A 21,075-nucleotide genomic window follows, 5' to 3' on the forward strand; every position below is an offset into this window, starting at 1 on the left:
CCCCTTTTTTTTTTTTTTTTTTCCCCCCCCCCCCCCCCCCCCCCCCCCCCCCCCCGTTAATCTTTAAAAATCTTTCTATTTCACCTTGCACCTCTGACCATTTATATAACTTCTCCCTCCAGAGGAACCCCAGGACATTTATTGGTTGGCTCAGTGTCTTTACCTGACAGCACAGTATCACAGAGCAGCCCATGCGCTTCGATCACGAAAACTGGACAAAGTAAGTATTTATGGAGGATTGGGTCCAGGACACTGCCCCCCCCTCCCCCCTTGGATACAAAAATTTGCAGATGTTCAAGTCCCTTATATAAAATGGCATAGTATTTGCATATAAGCTATGCACATCCTTGTATATTTTAAATCATCTCTAGATAACTTATAAAACCAAACACAGTGCCTATATATCACTTCATTTGTGTGGATCCAATGTAGTGCTTGGCATGCAGCAAATTCAAGTTTTGCCTTTTGGAAGTTTGTGGAAATTTTTTTTTCCAAATATTTTTGATCTGTAGGTGATCAGATCCACAGATGTGGGGCCCATGGGTACAGAGGGTTGACTATAATTGTGTGAAATTTAAAGTTTTTCAAAGCTATAAGAAAAGTCATTAAGTTAGTTATTTTAGGTGTGTGTTATATTTTTCCCAAATTATTTAAAAGGATTTAATATTTTTTATTCAACGTGAAGAGAAACTTTCTTATTCCTAATCTGTCACCTTGTTTTTCTCTCCCTCCCCCGTCTCCCATCTAGTTACTAAGTTCTGAATATTCGTTTTTCACAATACCTCTGAAACCATGGGTATTCCTTTCCATTTCCTCACCACTCATATATGTCAGGACTTTAATTTCTTGTCTGTTCCATTATAGTCTCTCTTCTTGTCTCTTCTCCAGTAACATTTTCTCCCTTCCCGCTTTCCCTGTGTCTACTTCATCTTGCAAACTATCACAAGGGTGGACTTCCTAAAACACAGATCTGGTTATATCACCCGTAAAATCATCAGTGATTTCCCATTACCTACAGGATAAAATCAGATGCATTAATAGACATCTGAGGCCCTCTGTGATTTCTCTCTGGTCTATTCCTAACCCACCACCACCATCAATACATATAGCACGAACTCTAGTATGTTGAACTACGTTCAGTTCCTTGGACGTGTGACAGTTATTCACACTTAGCGCCTGGAATGCAACCCAACCCTCCATTCCACTGCCTGACCAACTCCTCACTTGCCCTCTCCCCTGCAGATGTTTCTTTCCGTAGCTGGCTGGTGCTTTTCACGCCCTTTTTCATAGAGCTTCCCTGCTGTGCCGTCACCTCCTGAGGCAGGTCCTTACTCCTTTTGAATCCTTGGTGCCTAGTAAACAAGTTCATAATGATATGGATGAAAAAGACTGGATTTTTTTTTACTGCAAGAGTAACAGGAGAAATTATGAAGATAACTCTCTTCATTTTATGCTTATACTTTTAAAGTGAAAGTACACATTGTTTGGAACACTTTTTTTGATAGATTAATTTCTTTCCTAGTTGTACGAATCGTGTCGTTACCTTGCAGCTAGATGCCATGTAAGTATGCTCTCAGTTTCATTTTTGTTTGGTGAGAATGTGACTATGTGAACATTATGTATCTCGTGTGTGTGTGAGAATCTTAGTGATGGAGCTTGGCAGGTTAGTAAAGTATTTCATGAGGAGATGTTCTTTTCTTTAGTGTTATTTGCTGTGAAATATTGATTCTTCATTTACTAAAAACTGACATGCATAACAGAAATTCTACTTTACATATTTTAAAGTAATGGATATAATATTTATTACCCTTTTAAAGCCTAAAGTATATGGGATAGTTAGTGTTGGAAGTCATGGGTGATGAATAACATTTCTGTTTTCTATGTAGTATGCTGCAAAAGAGCACCAGCAGGCTCTTGATATTCTTGACATGGAGGAACCCATCAACAAAAGATTGTTTGAAAAATACTTAAAGGATGAAAGTGGCTTTAAAGACCCCTCCAATGACTGGGAAATGTCACCGTCCTCAGTAAGTAATACTGTTAACATGCTTCAGGAACATCAGGAAGAATTGACCACATTACATGCCAAAGATAAGTTACCTTCTTTTACTTGAATATCACCATATTAAAACAATTATGGTTGCCATTTATTTAATTCACCAACGAAAACCCAAAAAGATTCTGAGACATTTCTGAGCCATCAGTTGGAAGCTGTAGTTATATCCTCAGGTGCTTGCCTTTAATCTTCCTTCTCATGTCTGATGTCATAAACACTTCCCACATGTGGAATAGTCTTTTCCGTTCTTTCTGTGTTTCCACAGTGTTTTGGATCTACCCCAAGAAACCTTGGGTTGCTTAGGTTGATTGTTTCTTTTCAGAAATTGGTTGGTGTTGCTATTTAGTTAGCAGTACATTGTCTCTTATGTTGTTTTGTGTGTTCCAGTTTGTATATTTCATATTTCCATGAAGTTACAAATTGTTTGCTAGCAGAGATTGTTTATGTATTAAATGTGATTTAATAAGTGATGTTCACAGATTACTAACCTGGACTGTTCTTTTTTTTAAAGCAACTCGAGATATAGTTCACATAATATGCAATTCACCCATTTAAAGTATACAACTCGATGGCTTTTAGTATATTTACAGAGCTGTTGCAAACCTCACCACAATCAATTTTGGAACATTTTTATTGTTCAGAAAAAAACCCCGTACCCCTTAGCTGTCACTCTCCAACTTCTGCATCTCCCCAGGTGTTCTTTATAACATGTTTGTGAGGGAACTTGCTTACTTGACTTTTCTACTTTTCACATTAAAAAGTTAAGAATATTACACATTCTAGGTGTTCTATTTTTTCTTTGTGCTAAGGAGCACATTATTTTTTCTGCTAAGAAGTGCATTTATGAGGGAGCTTGGTATTATCATTATTATTTTTGGACCTCTTATCCAACAACTTATCTGCTAAGAAATGTGTGATTTATTTGTAATGCAATTTTGTTTATTTTATGAAATTTACTTTTTTTTTTTTTTTTTTTAACAACTCAGGACACTGCCTGGGTCCAAGATTCTCTCGTAGTGGCATTAGTTTTTAAATTGTGATTTATGAATCTTCTTCATATCTTTAATGATTTTAGCTGCCTATCTCTGGATCATCTTTAAATTCAGTTATGTGTTTCTTGAGGCTCGGAGTCTGGAATGAGAGTCAGATCTCCACATCTTCTTGTTCCTAGTAGTGGCGAGGTGGCACTTTGTTGAGTACCTTACTATGTGCTAGCACCACAGAGACAGTAGCATCTCTAGTCCTCACAGTTCTACAGGTTAGATAGTATTTTCCCTTTTTTAAAAATAAGGAAACCGAGGCCAAGAAAGCTTAAGCAACTTGTCAACAGTCATGAGTAAGTGGCAGAGGTGGGATTTGAACTCCCGTCTGTCTGGCTTCAGCAGGTCATGCTCCTGACCACTGTGACCACTGTTCAGCCAGTTTGATACTCACTAAGATCCCTTCATTGGGGTCTACCTATCAAACTGTCTGTCTTAAAGTTTGACTTCATACAGATACGTTCACACTGTTTGTTGTCCCTATTCGGGCCAAAACAAGTAATGATCCTATTAGCCATAGCATATACATAGTTACAAAGATTTGTTGGAATAAAGTGATTAGCGCCCAGGGAAGTTAGACGGAGAAGCTTCACCATGTGATCATGTTTCTTTTAATTTATACTATGCTTTGACAGTGGGGTGAACCAAATCCTTTTAGATGTAATAAAAACTTCTGAGCATTCTAATAATATGTAATATATAATTTTTGACCAACAATTAAATTTAAAAGTATTGACTTAGTATGTGACTTATTACATTTTTCCAATAGATAAAGAGTTCTATTTGTCTTCTGCGAGGGAAAATCTATGACGCTCTGGATAACCGAACCCTGGCTACCTACAGCTACAAGGAAGCTTTGAAACTCGACGTCTACTGTTTTGAAGCATTTGATCTTTTAACGTCACACCACATGTTGACAGCACAAGAAGGTTTGGAAACTCAGGTGTTTTTTGTTTTGCACAGTTAAGACTTTTTTTTCTCAAAAATATATGGAACCGAGAGCAGGCTATGTGCAAGTACAGATAGACCAATTAACTTTTTAAATGTCTTCAAATATAAAGCACATTTCAAAATACAATAGTATGCAGTGGCTTTGCTATCGGAATCTTTAGGGATCATGATATGAGGTCATCTTTTTGAGAAGTGATTTGAGGTAGTATAAATTTATATTTTAATATCTGATTCTGTGATTCTCAACCAGGCTGCACTTTGAATACCTGAGGGGCTATAAAAACATCAGTGTCCAGGTCCCAAATCCAGACCAGTTCAGTCAGAATCTCCAGAGGTGGGGTTCTGGTATGAGATGGTTTAAAGCTCCCAGATGATCCTAACGTACCACAGAGACTGAGAAACCCTAACCAAGTATGTTGGCAGTGATATGAAGTGGGTAAACAAGAGAAACAGAAAATGGGGTTGTTGTATTAATGGGATTTACAGATATTTTAGCCTAGTGCAGCAGTTCTTGCCCAGGGCAATTTTGTCCTTCCCCCTGGAGGACATTTGTCAAGGTCTGGAGATCTTTTTGGTTGTCACGACTTGGGGACCCAGAGGGAAGGTCAGTGGTTGCTGCTGGCATCTAATGGGTGGAGGCCTGAGAACCTGTTAAACACTCTGCGCTGTGCAGGATTCCTGCATGACTGAACAGTCCGCACAGCTTCAGGAGTGCTGCGGTGGGTAGTTCCTAGTAGTCTGGCTGGCTCTCTCTCCTGGGCCTGGGAGTGTTGTCAGCTTCCCTGGTACATTTGGATCTCGTTATTTTCTCTTTCGAGTTTGATTTACTTAGACCAAGAGCTGTAAAAGAATATTTTTAGTTGCTGACTTTCTTCCCCCATAAATATTGTGAGGACATTCTTTTTTTCCTCACTCCACTTTTAAGAAAAGGAACTTCTCGAATCGCTACCTCTCAGCAAGCTCTGTACTGAAGAACAGGAATTACTGCGTTTTCTATTTGAGAACAAATTAAAAAAGGTACGTAAAAATACAAAGTTAGCACTTGCTTTACTTAAATATCTTATTTCTTGGATTAAATTTAGCCTTTATTCTTTTTAGTTAGATTTTTTAAAATAAGTTTTATTAGTTTAACACATTTGCAAGAATAGAGGTACATTATTTAAAATATATGATTCCTAAAAAAGATATTCCAAAAATATCTCTTCCTTCCAAGCACTCCTTATACTAAAATATTGAATTATCAGATATATGGAATGATGTTACATAAAAACAAGGATCTTTTTTTATGCTTCCTGAACTTCTACTTTGTGGAATATGTGCTACCATGGAATTCTGTGATAAAATTGAGAAGAGAATTAAACTTATTGAGAGGAGTGCTGATGAAGCTTCAAGTTAAAAAAGTTTTTAGAGCCTCACGTGTTCTTCACTAAATGTTTGAACCACTTGGGCCAAGCACAAGTTGAGTCCGCCTTTTGATTTGTTACTGCTCATTGACTTTATGTTTAAATTTCTCTGTGTTTCAGTATAATAAGCCTAGTGAAACAGTCATCCCTGAGTCTGTAGATGGCTTGCAAGAGAATCTGGATGTGGTAGTGTCTTTAGCTGAGAGACATTATTATAACTGTGATTTTAAAATGTGCTACAAGCTCACTTCCGTGTAAGTATGTATATCCATCCATGTTCATGCAGGAACATGGGGTTCTGTCCATTTTACCTGAGTAATTCACAGCCATGCTGTCTGAGTAATCTCAAACTAGTTGATGATAAGTTGCATTACCTTTAGCATTTGCAGAGTGCTGAATAGGGTGCTGTCTTAAAAGAGCAATTTACAGACACAGGTTTATGCATATTTGTAAATTTATTACATTAACTCAGGAGGGATATACATGTCCCTCTTCTTAATCTTGATGACTTTTAAGTTTGAAAATACTGTTTTGGCACATAGTTTTTGTAAGATTTGTTCTTTATTAAAGTAGAGACTAATATAATCTGTAGATACTGCATGCTCAGTCTGGCACAGTCACTAACTATGCCAACTCTCCTACACACTAGTTTTCTAGTGTACATAATTCAAACTTGTCCTTTAGCTAAATTACATATACTAATTTTTGTGGGTCTTTTGGTTTCTGCAAAATCCTTGAAGTCACAAAAATTTTAATTGGCAAATACTTGTAATCTATTTAATATTTCATATAGTTTTTGATCCTTTTTAGTAATTGAGGTACTTACAATTCTGTTGACTTTAAAGTTAATGATGTGATGTTTACTTTATTCCTTCCAAATAAACCAGAATTTTCCCTTTCATTTATAACGTCATCATTGCCTTAACTGAACCAAGTTGAAGATAATGGTGTGAAGAAAGTAAAAAAAAATACTATAACCCACAGTTTCATACATAATGCTGTGATGACTATTTAAACATAGCTAATTATAATGAGTGCTGTCCTCATATCGTTTCTGGGGTAGTAATTTGTTGCTCTGACTTTCAGAGTAATGGAAAAAGATCCTTTCCATGCAAACTGTTTACCTGTACATATAGGGACACTTGTGGAGCTGAATAAAGCAAACGGTAAGATTTTTTTTTTAATTAAAATAACTCTCAAGACAAAAAAAAATCTGTAACTCTGAAAATTTTGTCTCAAGAATGTAATAACTGGGGAAGAAATGTTTATCAAAGTGGCCAGCGGTCTATTATGTGTTCTCCACAGAATAGTTTATGACTTTCTCCTTCCTTTTTTCAGATGTAATTTGTGCCTTACTGTATGCTAGCTTTGAAGTGTTGGGTGTCACCATTGCCTTTTTTTTCTCTATCTTTTTTTTTTTTTTTTTAATTCCATAAGAAACCAATATAGCAAGAATCAGTAGCTGTTTAGCAATTGGAAGGGAACAGATTTTTTATTCGTGTTTTCATGTTTTAACATTTCAGAAACATAGTTGTGTTTGGGCTATTCTTGCCCTTAAATATTTTAAAACTGAATAGTGAGCTCTGTCAGGAAGAAAAAAATCCAGATGCTCTGGCTGCAAACCCCTGCTACTCAGAGTGTGGTCTGCAGACTGGCACACCCCGTCTTCTGGAAGCTGGTTGGAGATGCAGAACCTCTGGCCACTCCAGGCTACTGAATCTGGGTCTGGGTGTAGGAAGTGTCATCATAAAACGCTAGACTTGCATATTTCTCAGGAGGAAATACACTCACTGATTTGATAAATTTGAAAGTTTGGTCAACCGAATTGGTTGTGGATGGTTAAGGTGGGCCATAATGGGCCTGTGGAGTAAGAGATGTGAGTTTCTGAGACAGGAGAGGAGCTTTGTGGTCACCTCTGCAGCACCGTGTAGGTCCTCGTTAGGTGGTCCTGTTCCCACATTTCCCACTCTTTGCCCTTCATCCAATTTTCCAGTCACTCGGCAAGTGCTCAGTGTTCACTACAGGTCTGACCCTACAGGTGAGTGTATCTGCCTGGGAGAATTTTTATATTTCGTTAGGTAAATGGATTTTGTATCTAGAAGGAAAGAAAGGCCTTAAATCATTGCTGTGAGGACAGAATTTCTGTGATTGTGAAGAATTATAACGGGGGAAGTCATATCTTAAATTGCATTTGATGTGAATAATTGTATTATTTTTTCCTTTTTCCTATTATAGAACTTTTCTATCTCTCTCATAAACTGGTGGATTTATATCCTAGTAATCCTGTAAGTAATATAAATATCTTTTTTTCCTCTCAGTGTTTTTTCTTACCTGAATTTTAAGAAAATACTTAACTAGTATTTAGAAAGTAGCTTATATTTAAGTTTAAGCAAATAACGTCTTATTTTAAAGCGTTGGAGCAGAAGCAGCACTGACTTCAGTTCCTGAGGGTGTTTTTTAATTATACTGAAGCAATAACTTAAAATGAAAACCTTTATCTTTTTCTGATTATACAAAGTATAAATGCTTATTATTTAAAAATATTTAGAGTACAGAAATATTCAACACTAACCATGACGTCATACTGCCCTGTTTCATGAGGAATGCTGATAATCAGTAGCTTTTTCACGTTGCACATAGAAAACGACTTACTGAATTGTACACTAATCGAATCAGTGTATCTTCTAAACTGCTGTGGATTAAAATGGAGAACTGGGAATGGGAAATTGAATCAGGAACTGTGTTTTTAAATACAAAAAGTCAGGATTCAGGGTCTAAGTCTCAGACAAGAATCTGCACCTGTCCCAGTGTGAAGTCAGTGCAAGAGAAGCCAGCTAGATGAGAAACAGACCACGTCAGAGAGCAAGGAAGAGCCCAGGTTGCACCAGAGCAGACACGCGGTGCAGGGAGCCAGGTCCCACAGGCTTGTTTTGAAACAGGAAGTGCTCGGGAGCCTTGTCTTCTATTGAAGGCACCTGAGAAGGAGCTGCGGAGTGTCATCTATTCTCATCTAGGACCTTAGTAGATAGGCCATCTTGGAGAGAATTCTTAGAGTAGGTGACGTAGGAACATCTAGTCTACCCTCTGTGTATCCTGTTAGTTAGAGATTCTCATTCAAAGTCACCTTTGATCATGGTAAATTTTGAACTTTTTAGGTGTCTTGGTTTGCAGTGGGATGTTATTATCTTATGGTTGGTCATAAAAATGAACATGCCAGAAGATATCTCAGGTATGAATTTATTTTCTTCCTGCCTTTGTAGTGAACCTATAGGAAGTGATTTCTTGCTCATGCTTTAATGCAGTAATTAGTAAGTACTTTATAAGCAGTGTGAAAGAACAGATGTTTTCTTCAACAGATTCAGTTCAGCTGCACCAGTTATGTACCTTGCTCTTTATAAGAGGCCATGAGAGGAGATAAAAGAAATCAGTGGTGTAGACCTTGTTCTCCAGGAGCTTATATATTTTTTATTTAATTTGAAAATCAGAATAAATATGAAATAATAGAGGATACTATAGTTTGAAAGGTTTTGTTTTTCATTTATAGAGATACTATTAATTTTACTCTTAGGACTTGTTCATAGTTGCGAAATTACAATGAAACTTTATATGAGATTGGGGTCATTAAATGTGTCTGTAGAACAATATAGAGCAAACTGGTTCATATAAGGATCTGCTGTGGTTTTAGATTAAGGGAAGCCATGTGTCTCAATCATGCCCTTAACCAGTACTATTCAAATATAGAAAAATGCCTAGTATATAATTAATTACTCAAATACTTTAAATCTAATAATTTGTTTAATTCCCTTTATGCAAACAAGGTAGAAAATGGTCTGTAAGAGAAAGAGCATAAACTTTGGAGTCAGACTTAAATTCCAGTCCAAGTTCTGTGATTTACCAGCTGTAATTCCATGGGAAAGTTAATTTCTCCTACTGTCTCTTCTTTCTTCTATAAAAGTGAGGATGATGTAATACTCCTGTCCCAGGATTGTTAGGAAAATTGATGAGGTGACACAAAAGGGCCCTGCACGAGGAAGAAAGTAGAAAGAATTGGTTAGTTGTGTGTTCAGCATTTTAGAAAAACTTCAGTAGGAAGATGATTAGTATTGCGAACGTTGTTTTGAACTATGCTTTGATTTAGTGGGCAATTCAGTGATGGACTGTACGTGAAATGGAACATTTGGGTGAAAGAAAACTTAGAAAGTAAAATGTTAGGAAGTGGGATATCACCCTGTAAAGCTATACAACTACTCCAGTTGTTGAGTAAGGCAATTCATAACTTTAGTTCATAACTTTAAAGTTTGGCTTTAGCCAAAATGTTTCATTATTTTAGTTATACTAAGTTTTCATTTGTATTGTCAGGGCTAGGGTTCAGACCTTTCAAACCCATTTTACAGACCGGGTCACCAGACCCCTTACACACAGGTCCACACTAAGTAACTGGGAAAGATCCTGGGAGCTGTTGGCAGAGGGCACAAGCTCAGTCCTCAGCAACGGCAGCAGCAGCTTACAGGTCCAGCGGTGGTGGCAGCCTTGCAGAGGGTCTCGGGGACCCCGGCAGCAACAGCCTCCAGCAGCAGTAGCGGCCACCTCCGTGTGGCCCCCCTGGGGGTGGGAGGTGCCGTGGATCAGAGCCACTTGTCCTTTATACTTAAGTCCATAACCCAGGACACCTAGGTGCACATGTGTAATTACATTAGACAATAACCAAGGAACACCTGGGCACACGTCCGTATTTATATCTGAAGATTCTGAACATCTGAGGTCCCCTGACCATTTTCCTATTCTCTTTATTCCTTGTTGTGGGTTAACCATTACAATGCGTACACTGATTGAAGACTAGTTATAAATGGTCCAGTCTGTGTAACCAGGGTGAATCTCTCACCACCATCTGTAGGATATCAGCTAATCTCTCAAGCCTTGGTGTGCTTTTCTTTTTTTTTGAGACTGGCCGCACTGCGCTCAGCAAGTGAGCGCACCGGCAGCCATCCCTGTGTAGGATCCGAACCCGCAGCGGAAGCGCTGCTGTGCTCCCAGTGCCGCACTCTCCCGAGTGCGCAATGGGCTCAGCCCTGCTTTTCTTTTAAATATAAACAAATTGATCTTGCAAGTTGTTAGAATGAGATCATGCACCTCGCACATCTGACGTGGTGCCTGGCACAAAAATGCCCTCACTGGATGGTTTGCTGTTGCTTCTACCGCCATTTATCTACTGGGTTACAAAGTGGAACTTCCGAATTAAGTAATATTTGTAAGTTCTCTACAGAATGCTGATGGGTTCAGCTATAGTACTTAAAAAGTTGTAGACTTCTGTTCTAAAATTTCTTAAAATTTTGCTTGTACTATTGAACATTGTTGTAGTTCAAATGAATTAGCACAAATATTATATTAGTGTTTACTCTGTTGACAATTCTGATTTATTTAATTAATGTTAAAGTCTTTGAGGCCATCTGCTTATAGAAAATTAACTTAACACTTTAAGGATAAGTCTTATATTACTTGAGTGAACTGTCTTCTTTCAGCAAAGCTACGACCCTCGAGAAGACCTATGGGCCTGCCTGGATAGCCTATGGGCACTCCTTTGCAGTGGAGAGTGAGCATGACCAAGCCATGGCTGCTTACTTCACAGCAGCACAGCTGATGAAAGGGTACTGTGAGCAGCATTTCTGTTACTGCTGTTACTGCCATTTGGTTTCTCAGCTAAACTAGAACAGTTTACTTGCCTGTTGTCTAGTAGCTCATGATTGTAAAATAACTGTGGAAGCAGTGGGGGAAAGAAGTTGGTGCTGTGAGTTTGCCTGGTGTGTATCCCACCCAGTACAGGAAGGAGCTAGGAAGTCAAGCCAAGGGAAGAGAGGAGAGAGGAAGCTCTTTTCCATATGCTTGTGGAAGAATGAAAGTATTCATGAGCAAAGTTATTATATCTTACCTATCACCAAATGGTGTCTGGGGTAACTTAGTTGTAGTGCAGGACTGCATCTGCCAGTGCTCTGGGTTTATATCAGTACTATATACGTTGATACGAACTGAGGTAAGCGTGAGAGTGCGCTACTTTGGGGAGTAGGGTATCCCTGTTATTCCCATGACTCTTTTTGGCCTCCCCGCTGGTTACACCTTGCAGACTTCTTTCATGGGAACTACTTCTGCTGACCAGCAGCTCTATCCCTGTGTGGAGAAGTGGTGGAGTGTGGTGGTCCAAGGAGCTGGTCTGGAGTCAGACTGGCTGGACTCCCATTCTGTCATCTTTGTCCTATGCTGTCTGAGGCCCCTGAAGCCTCTGCTTAGTTAGCTCGGTGGCTTTGTCGTATGCCCTTTGCTGAAGGACTCTGTGCTGGGGCACGCCTTCATCACTCTGGTAGCTGACAACTTTCTGCCTCAGCCTTCATTTCTTTCTTGCACAGAGCCTCAAGGTCAGCCAGAGATGGGAGATTAGGGCCTTCTTGGGTCTTCTCTGTCCATGCGTATAGCCCTACGCATATGTGTGGCCTCTGGATCCCCAGGAGTGGATCTGAACTCTTCAAAGCTCCCTTTGGACATCTTATTCCCCAGATTTCCTTTTAAGTTTTTGGCGAGCCTCTTATTTGCCCCAACAGCCTCTTGTTAAGATGCTAAATAATTGCTGCTGATTGTTTTCAACAAATGCCCTGGGGTAGAGATTTTCTTGCTGAGAGAGCTATGAGTGGGGCTGCTAGGAGCTGCTGGACAGATCAGATAGTGACAGTTCTCTGAGGTGTGTTTGACAAGCTCCACACTCACCCTACCACCCTGAAGTGGCTGCCAGGCTAATGGCTTTACAGCTGCCGTGTCTGTGCGGCTGCTAGTGTGAGGCTGGGAAAGGGGAGGTGGGGAGTGCGAGTGGAAGCACCACAGAGGTGCTGCCGTACTGAGATTCAGCCATCTTTCTTGAACGTGCACTCCTCAGGTTGTCGTAAGCCCTTGGTTAACTTCCAGAGTTCTGAAAAAGTTGATTTTGACAATTTTTGTCAGTGTTCTTCTTGCTATTATGGAGGAGCAGATCTTGGAGGTTCTTAACCTGCCATTTCAAAAGTACTTTCTCCAGGTAAATACTTTTCAAGGGTTCTGTAGGTGATAGAATCTTAATTTGAGTCATTACTCTAGAACCAGAGTACATACCAACCAGTCCATCAATATTCATTGATGTTCTTCAAAGAGAGATTATCTTACTGCATTTTCTGAAACGCAGTCACTAATCTGGTGGTGTAAACAGATGAAAATTCAATGAAAAGGAAGTTAGTACTGACTCTGTGCCTAAAACTATCTCAGTGGCTGGGGAAATAGAATTAATACACATGACATAATTCAGAACTCTTCAATGTAGAACTGATAATAACTAATTATAATGGGAATTCACAAAAGGGAGAGCCATTTAGGTTAGAAAAGTCAGAGGTAACTTCTTAAGGGGAAGTGGAACTTGAACACAATCTGGAGGGATAAACAGTGCTGAATAAACTAGGAGGAGGACAGTCCAGGGCGGGGGGCGTGACATTAGCATGGCGGAGGCAAGCAGACACCTCCCAGGACTGCCCTTCTGCTCCGGAGAGTTTTTGGTTTTTTGCTGTGGGATAATGAAAACAAAGATAAATATGTTGCTGATAGTTTGTATAAGTGGCAGCTGATTAATCTAAAACCCATTAGGCATTCATTAAATATTAGTAAATTGAGTGTTAGAGAAAAGTAAATGCTGTGGTTTTGCTACATTTAAATTATTTTGCAGACAGGATTTGAAGTTGACAAATTAATTTCTATTGAATCACAGTTTTTGGTGTTGAATATGTCCAATATTTTTAGGTGTCATTTGCCAATGCTGTATATTGGATTAGAATATGGTTTGACCAATAACTCAAAACTGGCTGAAAGATTCTTCGGCCAAGCTCTCAGCATTGCCCCAGAAGACCCTTTTGTTATGCACGAGGTCGGCGTGGTTGCATTTCAGAACGGAGAGTAAGTACTGAAAGGCCACAAGCCCTTCCCTTTCTTTGTGGATAGAGTCAAAGCTCAGTCACTGGAGCATAACTGACCAGAGTGACTCTTCAGTAGATTTTTATTTTTGAATGTTCTTTTTAGGAGAAGGAGGTAAACAGTTGAAAAGGAAAACAAAAGAGAAACTCTTATCTCAGATTTCGTTAAAAATACTAAACCAGTGTCTTTTACGGAGAGATCACTGATACCCCATAGTTGCCCTGGAGCTACTGTAGAGTTGCTACTCTGTTCATGAGGAGCTGGATTCATACATTGGAGAAAGATTTTTTACAGTTTTTGAAACAAAAATGTTTTCTGTTACTAGTAAATCAGAAAATTAAACTAATTAGAATGATCCGGTCTCTTGAGTTTTTTGGTCAGTTGAGGCTTTGCGTTTATAGAATAAGGGATTTGGTGTCACACTCAAAGAGAAAAATATCTGTGGTCCTTTGCATTAGATTATACATAAATTTAAAAACAGTAAATTAGTACCACTTCAGTGTTGTTTGTGGCATGTGCATGTTTTAAAATTCGGGTCATCTGGGAATTTATGAAGGAGGAAAATTTGAAGCTTCTGAAAATACACAGTAATGATTTAGAGTGACACAGCCCATCCGCAGTGTTTGCACATTCGCCTGCTCACTGATTTGTATTTGTGACCCCGAGTCAGCCCCTCGGGGTGTTCATTCGCAGACGTGTACAGGGCAGGGAGGAGTCTGAGTGAGTCCCCCGATGCACACGTTCTCACTGAGGCCAGACAAGGTGATACTCTCCTTGGTTCAGCTCATACTGTAAATAGTGTTCTTTTCGTGGTTCATTTAGTGCCACATTTTTCAGTTTTGTGCTTTTTGTGGTGACTTCACTGTTTAAAATAATCCCCAAGCTTACTGCTGAAGTGCGCTCTCATGTTCCCAAGCACAGGAAACTGTGATGTGTATTAGATATGTTCCTTATTAGGAAATACATCTATTAGAGGCATGAGTTACAGCACTGTTGGCCATGAGTTCAACGTTAATGAATCCATGCTGTATATCAAATAAGGTGTCTTTAAACAGAAACACACATAAAGCAAGGTTATGTACTGATCACTTGATGAAAATTGACCAGAGGTTTGCAGGAACCTGTTTCCTGTGGGAGCAGTTCAGTATTTGCTAAATCAGCGTTTACAGCAACTTTATCGACTGTATCTCCCAGTATTTTGAACTAGGATATTAATGCCATAAAATTCTTCACTTATCCGATTTAAATTTTAATTTTAATCACTTATTTCCAGCAGTCTCATTTCATTTTAGTACTGCTAGAGATATTCAAATTTTTCTTAAAATATTTATACTTGATAATTTTAAATAACCTTCAACCTTTTTTCCCTCTGTTTTAGATGGAAAACAGCAGAAAAATGGTTTCTTGATGCTTTGGAAAAAATTAAAGCAATTGGGAATGAGGTATTCTATGTAATATCTGTAAATACAGACATACACACCCCTGAGTATATTTACTGTTGAATGAGGAAAATAATATAAACAGTCTCTCTGGCCTAGAAGATAACAATATAATATTTATCATAACAGATGAATTGTTAATGTTGGAATTGTCAGGCAGTTAACTGTGGCAAAAAATGAATTTGTTTCTAATTAAGAGGGCAGTGTTGGGTCTTTGTTTTTTAAGAGGGCTTTTGAAGTGTGGGAATAATCAGATAGATTAGATGATCATTTGGAACCAGGAATATCTGATGGTTAGTGGAAACTGGTAGGCTCTGTAGCATCTAACTTAATACTCCTCCTCTTCTAGAACTTCAGAGACCCTTGTCTGTTACTGAAGGGTAAATACAGCAAAGCAGCAGACCCCACTTCTGTGGGGATAGGGTGGTGACAGGTGTTGATCAGTTCAGACCTTTCATCACCGTTTCTTACCGTGTGCTGAGTATATATTTAGACCTCAGTGTTTGAAATATTTGACTAGGTTCTGTTGTATGAAAGATGTTCCCCATGAATTGGTACTCGTGAATTAACTTCCCAACTAGCAAGGATGTGTGTACACTGGTATTATTTAACAGTAGTGACAATTTTAGATAAAAACTTCTGTAGGTGAGGGATTTGCAGGTTTCTACACTTCTGATTCCCAATTATTTTTATTCCTACTTATCTTGTTTTTTTTGTGTTCTGATTTTCACTTCTTTCTGTGCACATTTGCCTACAGTTCCCTCCTTCCTTTGCTGTTGGCTCCTCTCTACTGTGACAGACACAGCACCACAGGTCTCCCTGGCAGGTGGCAGTCTGCCCGGTCTGTTAATATTTGTCATCTGAACTTACAAACACTGTGTCTTTATGTGTTTACAAATGCATATATATGAAGCAGGTTCTTCCTCAGCTCAGTCTCGGATAGTTCTGGATAATCCAAGTGTTTTTGTTAAAATAGGGTTGCCACTTACACCTTGCCAGTTTTCAAAGAATTGAGTGCCTTGCTTCTCAGACTGGCCCAGCAGCATCAGCATCGCCTGGAAGCTTATTAGAGTGCAGAATCTCAGATCTACTGAATCAAAATCTGCATTCTTAGGAAGATCCCCGGGTGATTCTTGTGCTCAGAAAAGTTTGAGAAGCACTCTTGTAAGCCACATGTAAAGTTGAAACTATCTTCTTTGATGATTCAGAGGCACTATGGAGTCTTACAGAAATTTAAAGTAATGTTTTTAAGTATGAAAGCACAATACAATTGAAATATCAAAATGCCCATTAAAAAGTTTTTGAAGAGGGGGTAATACTGTTTGACTTAGTTATAAACTGCAGCAAATGTCAGAGTAGTCAAGGTAAAGCAGTCATGGCTAGGAATCATTAAAGGGCCTGTTTTTCATTCACTTGGGCTGTGCCTCCTAGAGACAGTCTCAGCAGAGTTAGAGCACTTAGCTCGGGTCTGTTTGTTCATTTAGTTGACACGTATTTAATGAGTGTTGACCATGTCCTAGGCTCTGAGCTAAGCAATGGGACGTAGCAGAGAACTAGTTTGATAATTCCTGCCCCACATTTATTGGGAAAAGCAAAGAAGTAAACTGGCAGTGATAGTACAGGGCACTGAAGAAATACAGGTGTCCGCACAGAAGGGCATTACACCCAGACACAGGGTGGTCAGGGACACTTTTGGTTATAACATCATACACTGCAGTCTTGAAGGTGATTAGATATTAGCCAGGCAGAAACGAAGGAGAAGGGTATTTCAGGTGTAGAGAATGGTGTGTGCAAGATTTGAGCTAACTCAGTATGGTTTGGATTTTGAGTTCACAGAGAATGTCAAGAAATAGGACAGGAGGATTATGTGTGGGTCATTAAGGCCTTGAAAATGATGTTATAGAGTTTGCACCTTATCCTGAGGAGGATGGGAAAGCCAATGGAGTTTAGGAGGGGACAGCATGGTCAGACTTGCATGACTGGAGCCTAGACAAGTCTTTTGTTAATGGGGAAGGTAAAGATTAAATGGGTTGGAGTTATGTCCAGGAGGTAGAATGAACATACCCTGGTGATTCTCAGAAGGGTCAGGGATGACATGGGTGTCACTTATGGACTGACGGGGTTCTTGAGTGAAGTGAGGTCAGGGAGCTGGGGTGGCAGGAGAAATGAGTTTGGTGTGTGGCACATTGAATTTAAAGTGTTTGTAACATTTCTAAGTAAAAATATTTAGTAGGAAGATAGATATAAAGATCTGGTGTTTCAGAGAAAGCTCAGGGCTGCAGGTATACAATTTGAACTGCTTCAGCGTGGATGGGCTCTTTGATAAAATTGTGCTGATAACAAGTCTTCAGGGAGTCCCTGGTGGTAAAGAAAGGTGGATAACCAGCAGATGCCCTTGCCTTAGTGCTATGGTGGAGGCATACACCAGGAGAGACTTCAGCTTGCAGAGACATGCAGTAATGCAGTAATTCAGCTCAGGCTGAATTGTGACATATGTAACTCGTGGGCTTGATGTTGCTGTGTTTTAGGTAACAGTTGACAAATGGGAACCTTTGTTGAACAACTTGGGGCATGTCTGCAGAAAACTTAAGTAAGTGAAGTAGAGCATTTTCAGAAATATACTTTGTGACTAAAAGTTTACTTAATTTTTAATAGCCTTTTTCATATTTTTATCTCATGAGATCCTCCAGCTTTCTTGTACTTGGCTGCTCACATATAAAAAGCATCAAAATCAACTGTTTTTATTATTTATCTCTGTTGGTACAACTTTATTTTAGAAACATTGAGAATTATAGTAGCTGGTTTTTTTACACTAAAAAATTTTTAGTGTTCAAATTAATTTAGATGGATTAGGACAGTAGGATCTAATTAAAATCATATCCATAGTCTAACAGATGAAAGTTGAAAAGTGGATTTCTTTAGTAAAATAAGTCTGGGAAATTCTAGGTTACTCAAAATTTAACAAGGTTTTCTATTGCAGGGTTTCTTGGAATCTTTTCTATGCATTATGAGCTGCAGCATTTCCCAAACTTCAATTGAGCATACAACCTTTTTTTTTTTTTTCTTCTTTTTTTACAAAAGATTTTACAGGGCAGGTATTCCAGAGAACTTTGGCGAATACCATTCTAAGTAAATCTTTTGGACTTTAAAGCAAAAGTCCTTGGCTGCCTTTAACCACCTCAGTGTGTGAGGTTTACTGCCACTTGAAGGGGCAGTGTGTGATAAGGGCACTCCAGCAGACCTCGGGTGGACAGCAGGTATTCATGCAGGAGAGCCCTCGGCTGGCTCAGGGAGCATGCCAGGAAAATTAATTGCAAGGAGGTATTGAGGTACACGAAAGTGAGAATGGAGGAAAGTTACCAGTGTAGACTTCATTCTAATAGAGAAAAGTGTTTCTTATGTGTTCATGTAAATGACTGCTCTTCCTAGACTGAGGAGTGTAGTGCTGTACTCTACCCAATAATTGTTCTCTCTCTCTCTCTCTCTCTCCCCTTCTGCCCTCCCCCACCCCCGCCTGGTTTTCTCTTGCAGAAAGTATGCAGAGGCATTGGATTACCACCGCCAGGCGCTGGTGTTGATTCCGCAAAATGCATCTACCTATTCTGCCATAGGATATATCCATAGTCTGATGGGCAACTTCGAAAATGCTGTGGACTATTTCCACACAGTATGTGTTTTATTTGTACCTAACTTTAAATCCGGTTAACGTTCACTACTTTTTTTAAAAAGATCTTTTGCAGGCAATGTTTGTTTGTTTACTGTTTTAAAATTCTTTAGGCAGCTTTGTGTGTTATACTTTCATTTGCAGAGAAAAACATGTGCTCATTGTGCAGTGTTGCTCAAACTGAAACAAATGAGATCTGTCCTGAGCGAACAGTGCTGCTCACAAGTGCCAGGGACACTGTCAGCTAGTGTAGCCTAGGTGTTCCCCTCTAGGCAGGGGTTCAGAAACACCAGTTCACAGTGAGAGCCCTTTGGAAACTCCCAGTCTTCCTAATTGTGACTCTTATAATTAATTCCCTTAGATCACTTTAGTGGATGAACAAAACAATCTGTGCATTCATCACAAGGAAAGCATTTTTCCTTAATCCATACACCGTCTTTCATCAAACCTAGGACGCCATTAATAAGGAAGATAAACAAAATGCTGCCAATTAAACTTTAACATGATTTTTTCCTATTGCTTATTTAGACATAGACTTTTATCAGGGATCATGCTAGTACATACATAAAAAAGAAAATAAGTGAAATAAATGATTACGATATTCTGCCCAGGTGGTCCATATCCTTGTTTTCCCAAAGTCCTTTCCTGGTGCAACACACACGCTATTCTTGACCCTGGGTTTCCCCCTAGCCACAGACACCTGCTTTGTAAATCTCTCTCAGAACCTCTCAGTCTGCGAAGTGCCGACAGAAGGTTTTTAGACAACAACTACAGTGCACGTGTCTTCTTTGAATGTTCCTCATATGGTTTGTTGTCTAGTCTGTGCCACCAACACAGCCACCAAGCCCACACTTCACAGGAGGGACAGTGAGTCACAGCTGTGGCTGGCTGGCAGTACTAGTAAGCCAGCAGTTGTAAGATATCCAGGTTCAGAAATGTTAGAATTTCAGAAAATGTGGGAATCACATTTGGAGAAGGAGATAAAATATGAGGAAATGTAATATTTCAAAAATAAATTCATGAGATATAGGTTCATAGCTGATTTCCTAGGGTCAGTTGGAGATTTTTCAGGCTAAATGAAAGTCCTGAAGGTGCCGCCATGGTAACCAGAATACTGATGAAGTCAGCAGTGTGTATTAAGCAACTTTTCTGGTCTTATGTGCTCTTTCAAATATGTGTATGTTCATATTGTATAATCTATCTCTCTTCTGTGGTTAATCAGTATAGAAGGCTCAGAGGGCTCTATGTGGAGGGGTGTGGATTTCAAGCATAAGAAAACAGAATAGTGTAATGCACCTCCACCACCCCACAAACAAACCCCTTTACCCTCATCCTTGGGGTTCCCTGGAGTATTTTGAAGCGAATCACTGTGGGAATGTCTTTAAACCAAAGAGAAGGAAGTACATTTTCTTTTAACAGGCATGCTGAATCTCTCTCGGCAGGCCCTTGGTCTTAGGCGAGATGACACATTTTCTGTTACAATGCTTGGCCATTGCATCGAAATGTACATTGGTGATTCTGAAGCTTATATCGGTAAGATCATAATTATTTTCAGCATTGTATTCCAATTTTTAGATTTTGTATCTCTATGTTGAGGTTTCTCAAATTCTCATCTAAGGTTCTAAGTTTAACCACATTAATATCAAGAAACTCCATTTATTTTGCTAAAACAGTGCTGTGAGGATCAAGTCCTTGCTGTGTTACTGTTACAGAATAAAATACTGTTATAGAATATGTGTAAAGCACTGTGTTATAGAAGAGTTAATCTAATTGCATAATGGGAAAAGAAATCTTAGAGACATTTTTCTGATAAACAAATGAAGGGGCTCTGTCCTTGTTATTTTATAATGCAGCGTATAACATAATTTTAATGTTTCCATTTCAGTGGAATATTAAGATGCCTTACATTCACATAACAGTGATATGTAATTCTTTAAAAGTTTTTTTAATGATAAGCTAGTAATAGGGTATTTGAATGGAACGTCTATACAGGGCACTCAGTTACAAACATTATGAGATTAGGAGGGTGCACTGAAGTTATATTTTAAGATCTGGTCTTTGGGGTAGGCAAAGTTTTTTTTTAACAGGACATAAAATCATAAGAGGAAAAACAAATGATAGATTGGGCTTCAATAATGTTGAGAACTTCTGTTCATCACAAGCATGATGAAGAGAGTGAAAGGCGTGCTGTAGACTGGAGGTGACTCACGGTGCACAGACCTGTCAGAGAACCCAGGTCAAGAATACACAAATCCACAAGTCAGCATGAAAACGTTAAATAAGAAATAGGTCGGGCCGGCCCGGTGGCGCACTCGGTAGAGTGCGGCACTTGGGAGCACGGCGGCGCTCCCGCTGAGGGTTCGGATCCCATATAGAGACCGGTCCACTCACTGGTTGAGCGCGGTGTGGGCGCAACACCGAGTGTTGCGATCCCGTTGCTGGTCACAGTGCGGGCGTGACACCGAGGGTTGCGATCCCGTTACCGGTCATGAAAAAAGACAAAAAGAAAAAAAAGAAAAAGAAATAGGATATCTGGCAGAAGAAA

At 39.3% G+C, this 21,075-nt stretch overlaps 1 protein-coding gene across 3 annotated transcripts in view; it reads left to right on the top strand.

The window, feature by feature from the left end:
* CDC16 (cell division cycle 16) overlaps window positions 1–21,075 on the top strand; it is a 29,861-nt gene that overhangs the window by 2,482 nt on the left and 6,304 nt on the right. The window contains exons 3-17 of one of the 3 annotated variants that reach the window (XM_008582652.1): window positions 123–220; window positions 1,523–1,561; window positions 1,887–2,027; window positions 3,866–4,025; window positions 4,973–5,064; window positions 5,571–5,704; window positions 6,537–6,616; window positions 7,686–7,735; window positions 8,606–8,679; window positions 10,970–11,095; window positions 13,257–13,409; window positions 14,806–14,869; window positions 17,395–17,456; window positions 18,398–18,533; window positions 19,973–20,063. In XM_008582652.1, coding sequence (XP_008580874.1) covers window positions 123–220; window positions 1,523–1,561; window positions 1,887–2,027; window positions 3,866–4,025; window positions 4,973–5,064; window positions 5,571–5,704; window positions 6,537–6,616; window positions 7,686–7,735; window positions 8,606–8,679; window positions 10,970–11,095; window positions 13,257–13,409; window positions 14,806–14,869; window positions 17,395–17,456; window positions 18,398–18,533; window positions 19,973–20,063 — 1,500 coding nt within the window. The remainder of the gene's footprint in view (window positions 1–122; window positions 221–1,522; window positions 1,562–1,886; window positions 2,028–3,865; window positions 4,026–4,972; window positions 5,065–5,570; window positions 5,705–6,536; window positions 6,617–7,685; window positions 7,736–8,605; window positions 8,680–10,969; window positions 11,096–13,256; window positions 13,410–14,805; window positions 14,870–17,394; window positions 17,457–18,397; window positions 18,534–19,972; window positions 20,064–21,075) is intronic. The other 2 variants (XM_008582654.1, XM_008582653.1) reach the window with 2 other exon arrangements.

This window comes from Galeopterus variegatus, unplaced genomic scaffold (assembly GCF_000696425.1).
Source record: "Galeopterus variegatus unplaced genomic scaffold, G_variegatus-3.0.2 Scaffold2684, whole genome shotgun sequence".
In the NCBI taxonomy this organism is placed as follows: Eukaryota; Metazoa; Chordata; class Mammalia; order Dermoptera; family Cynocephalidae; genus Galeopterus; species Galeopterus variegatus.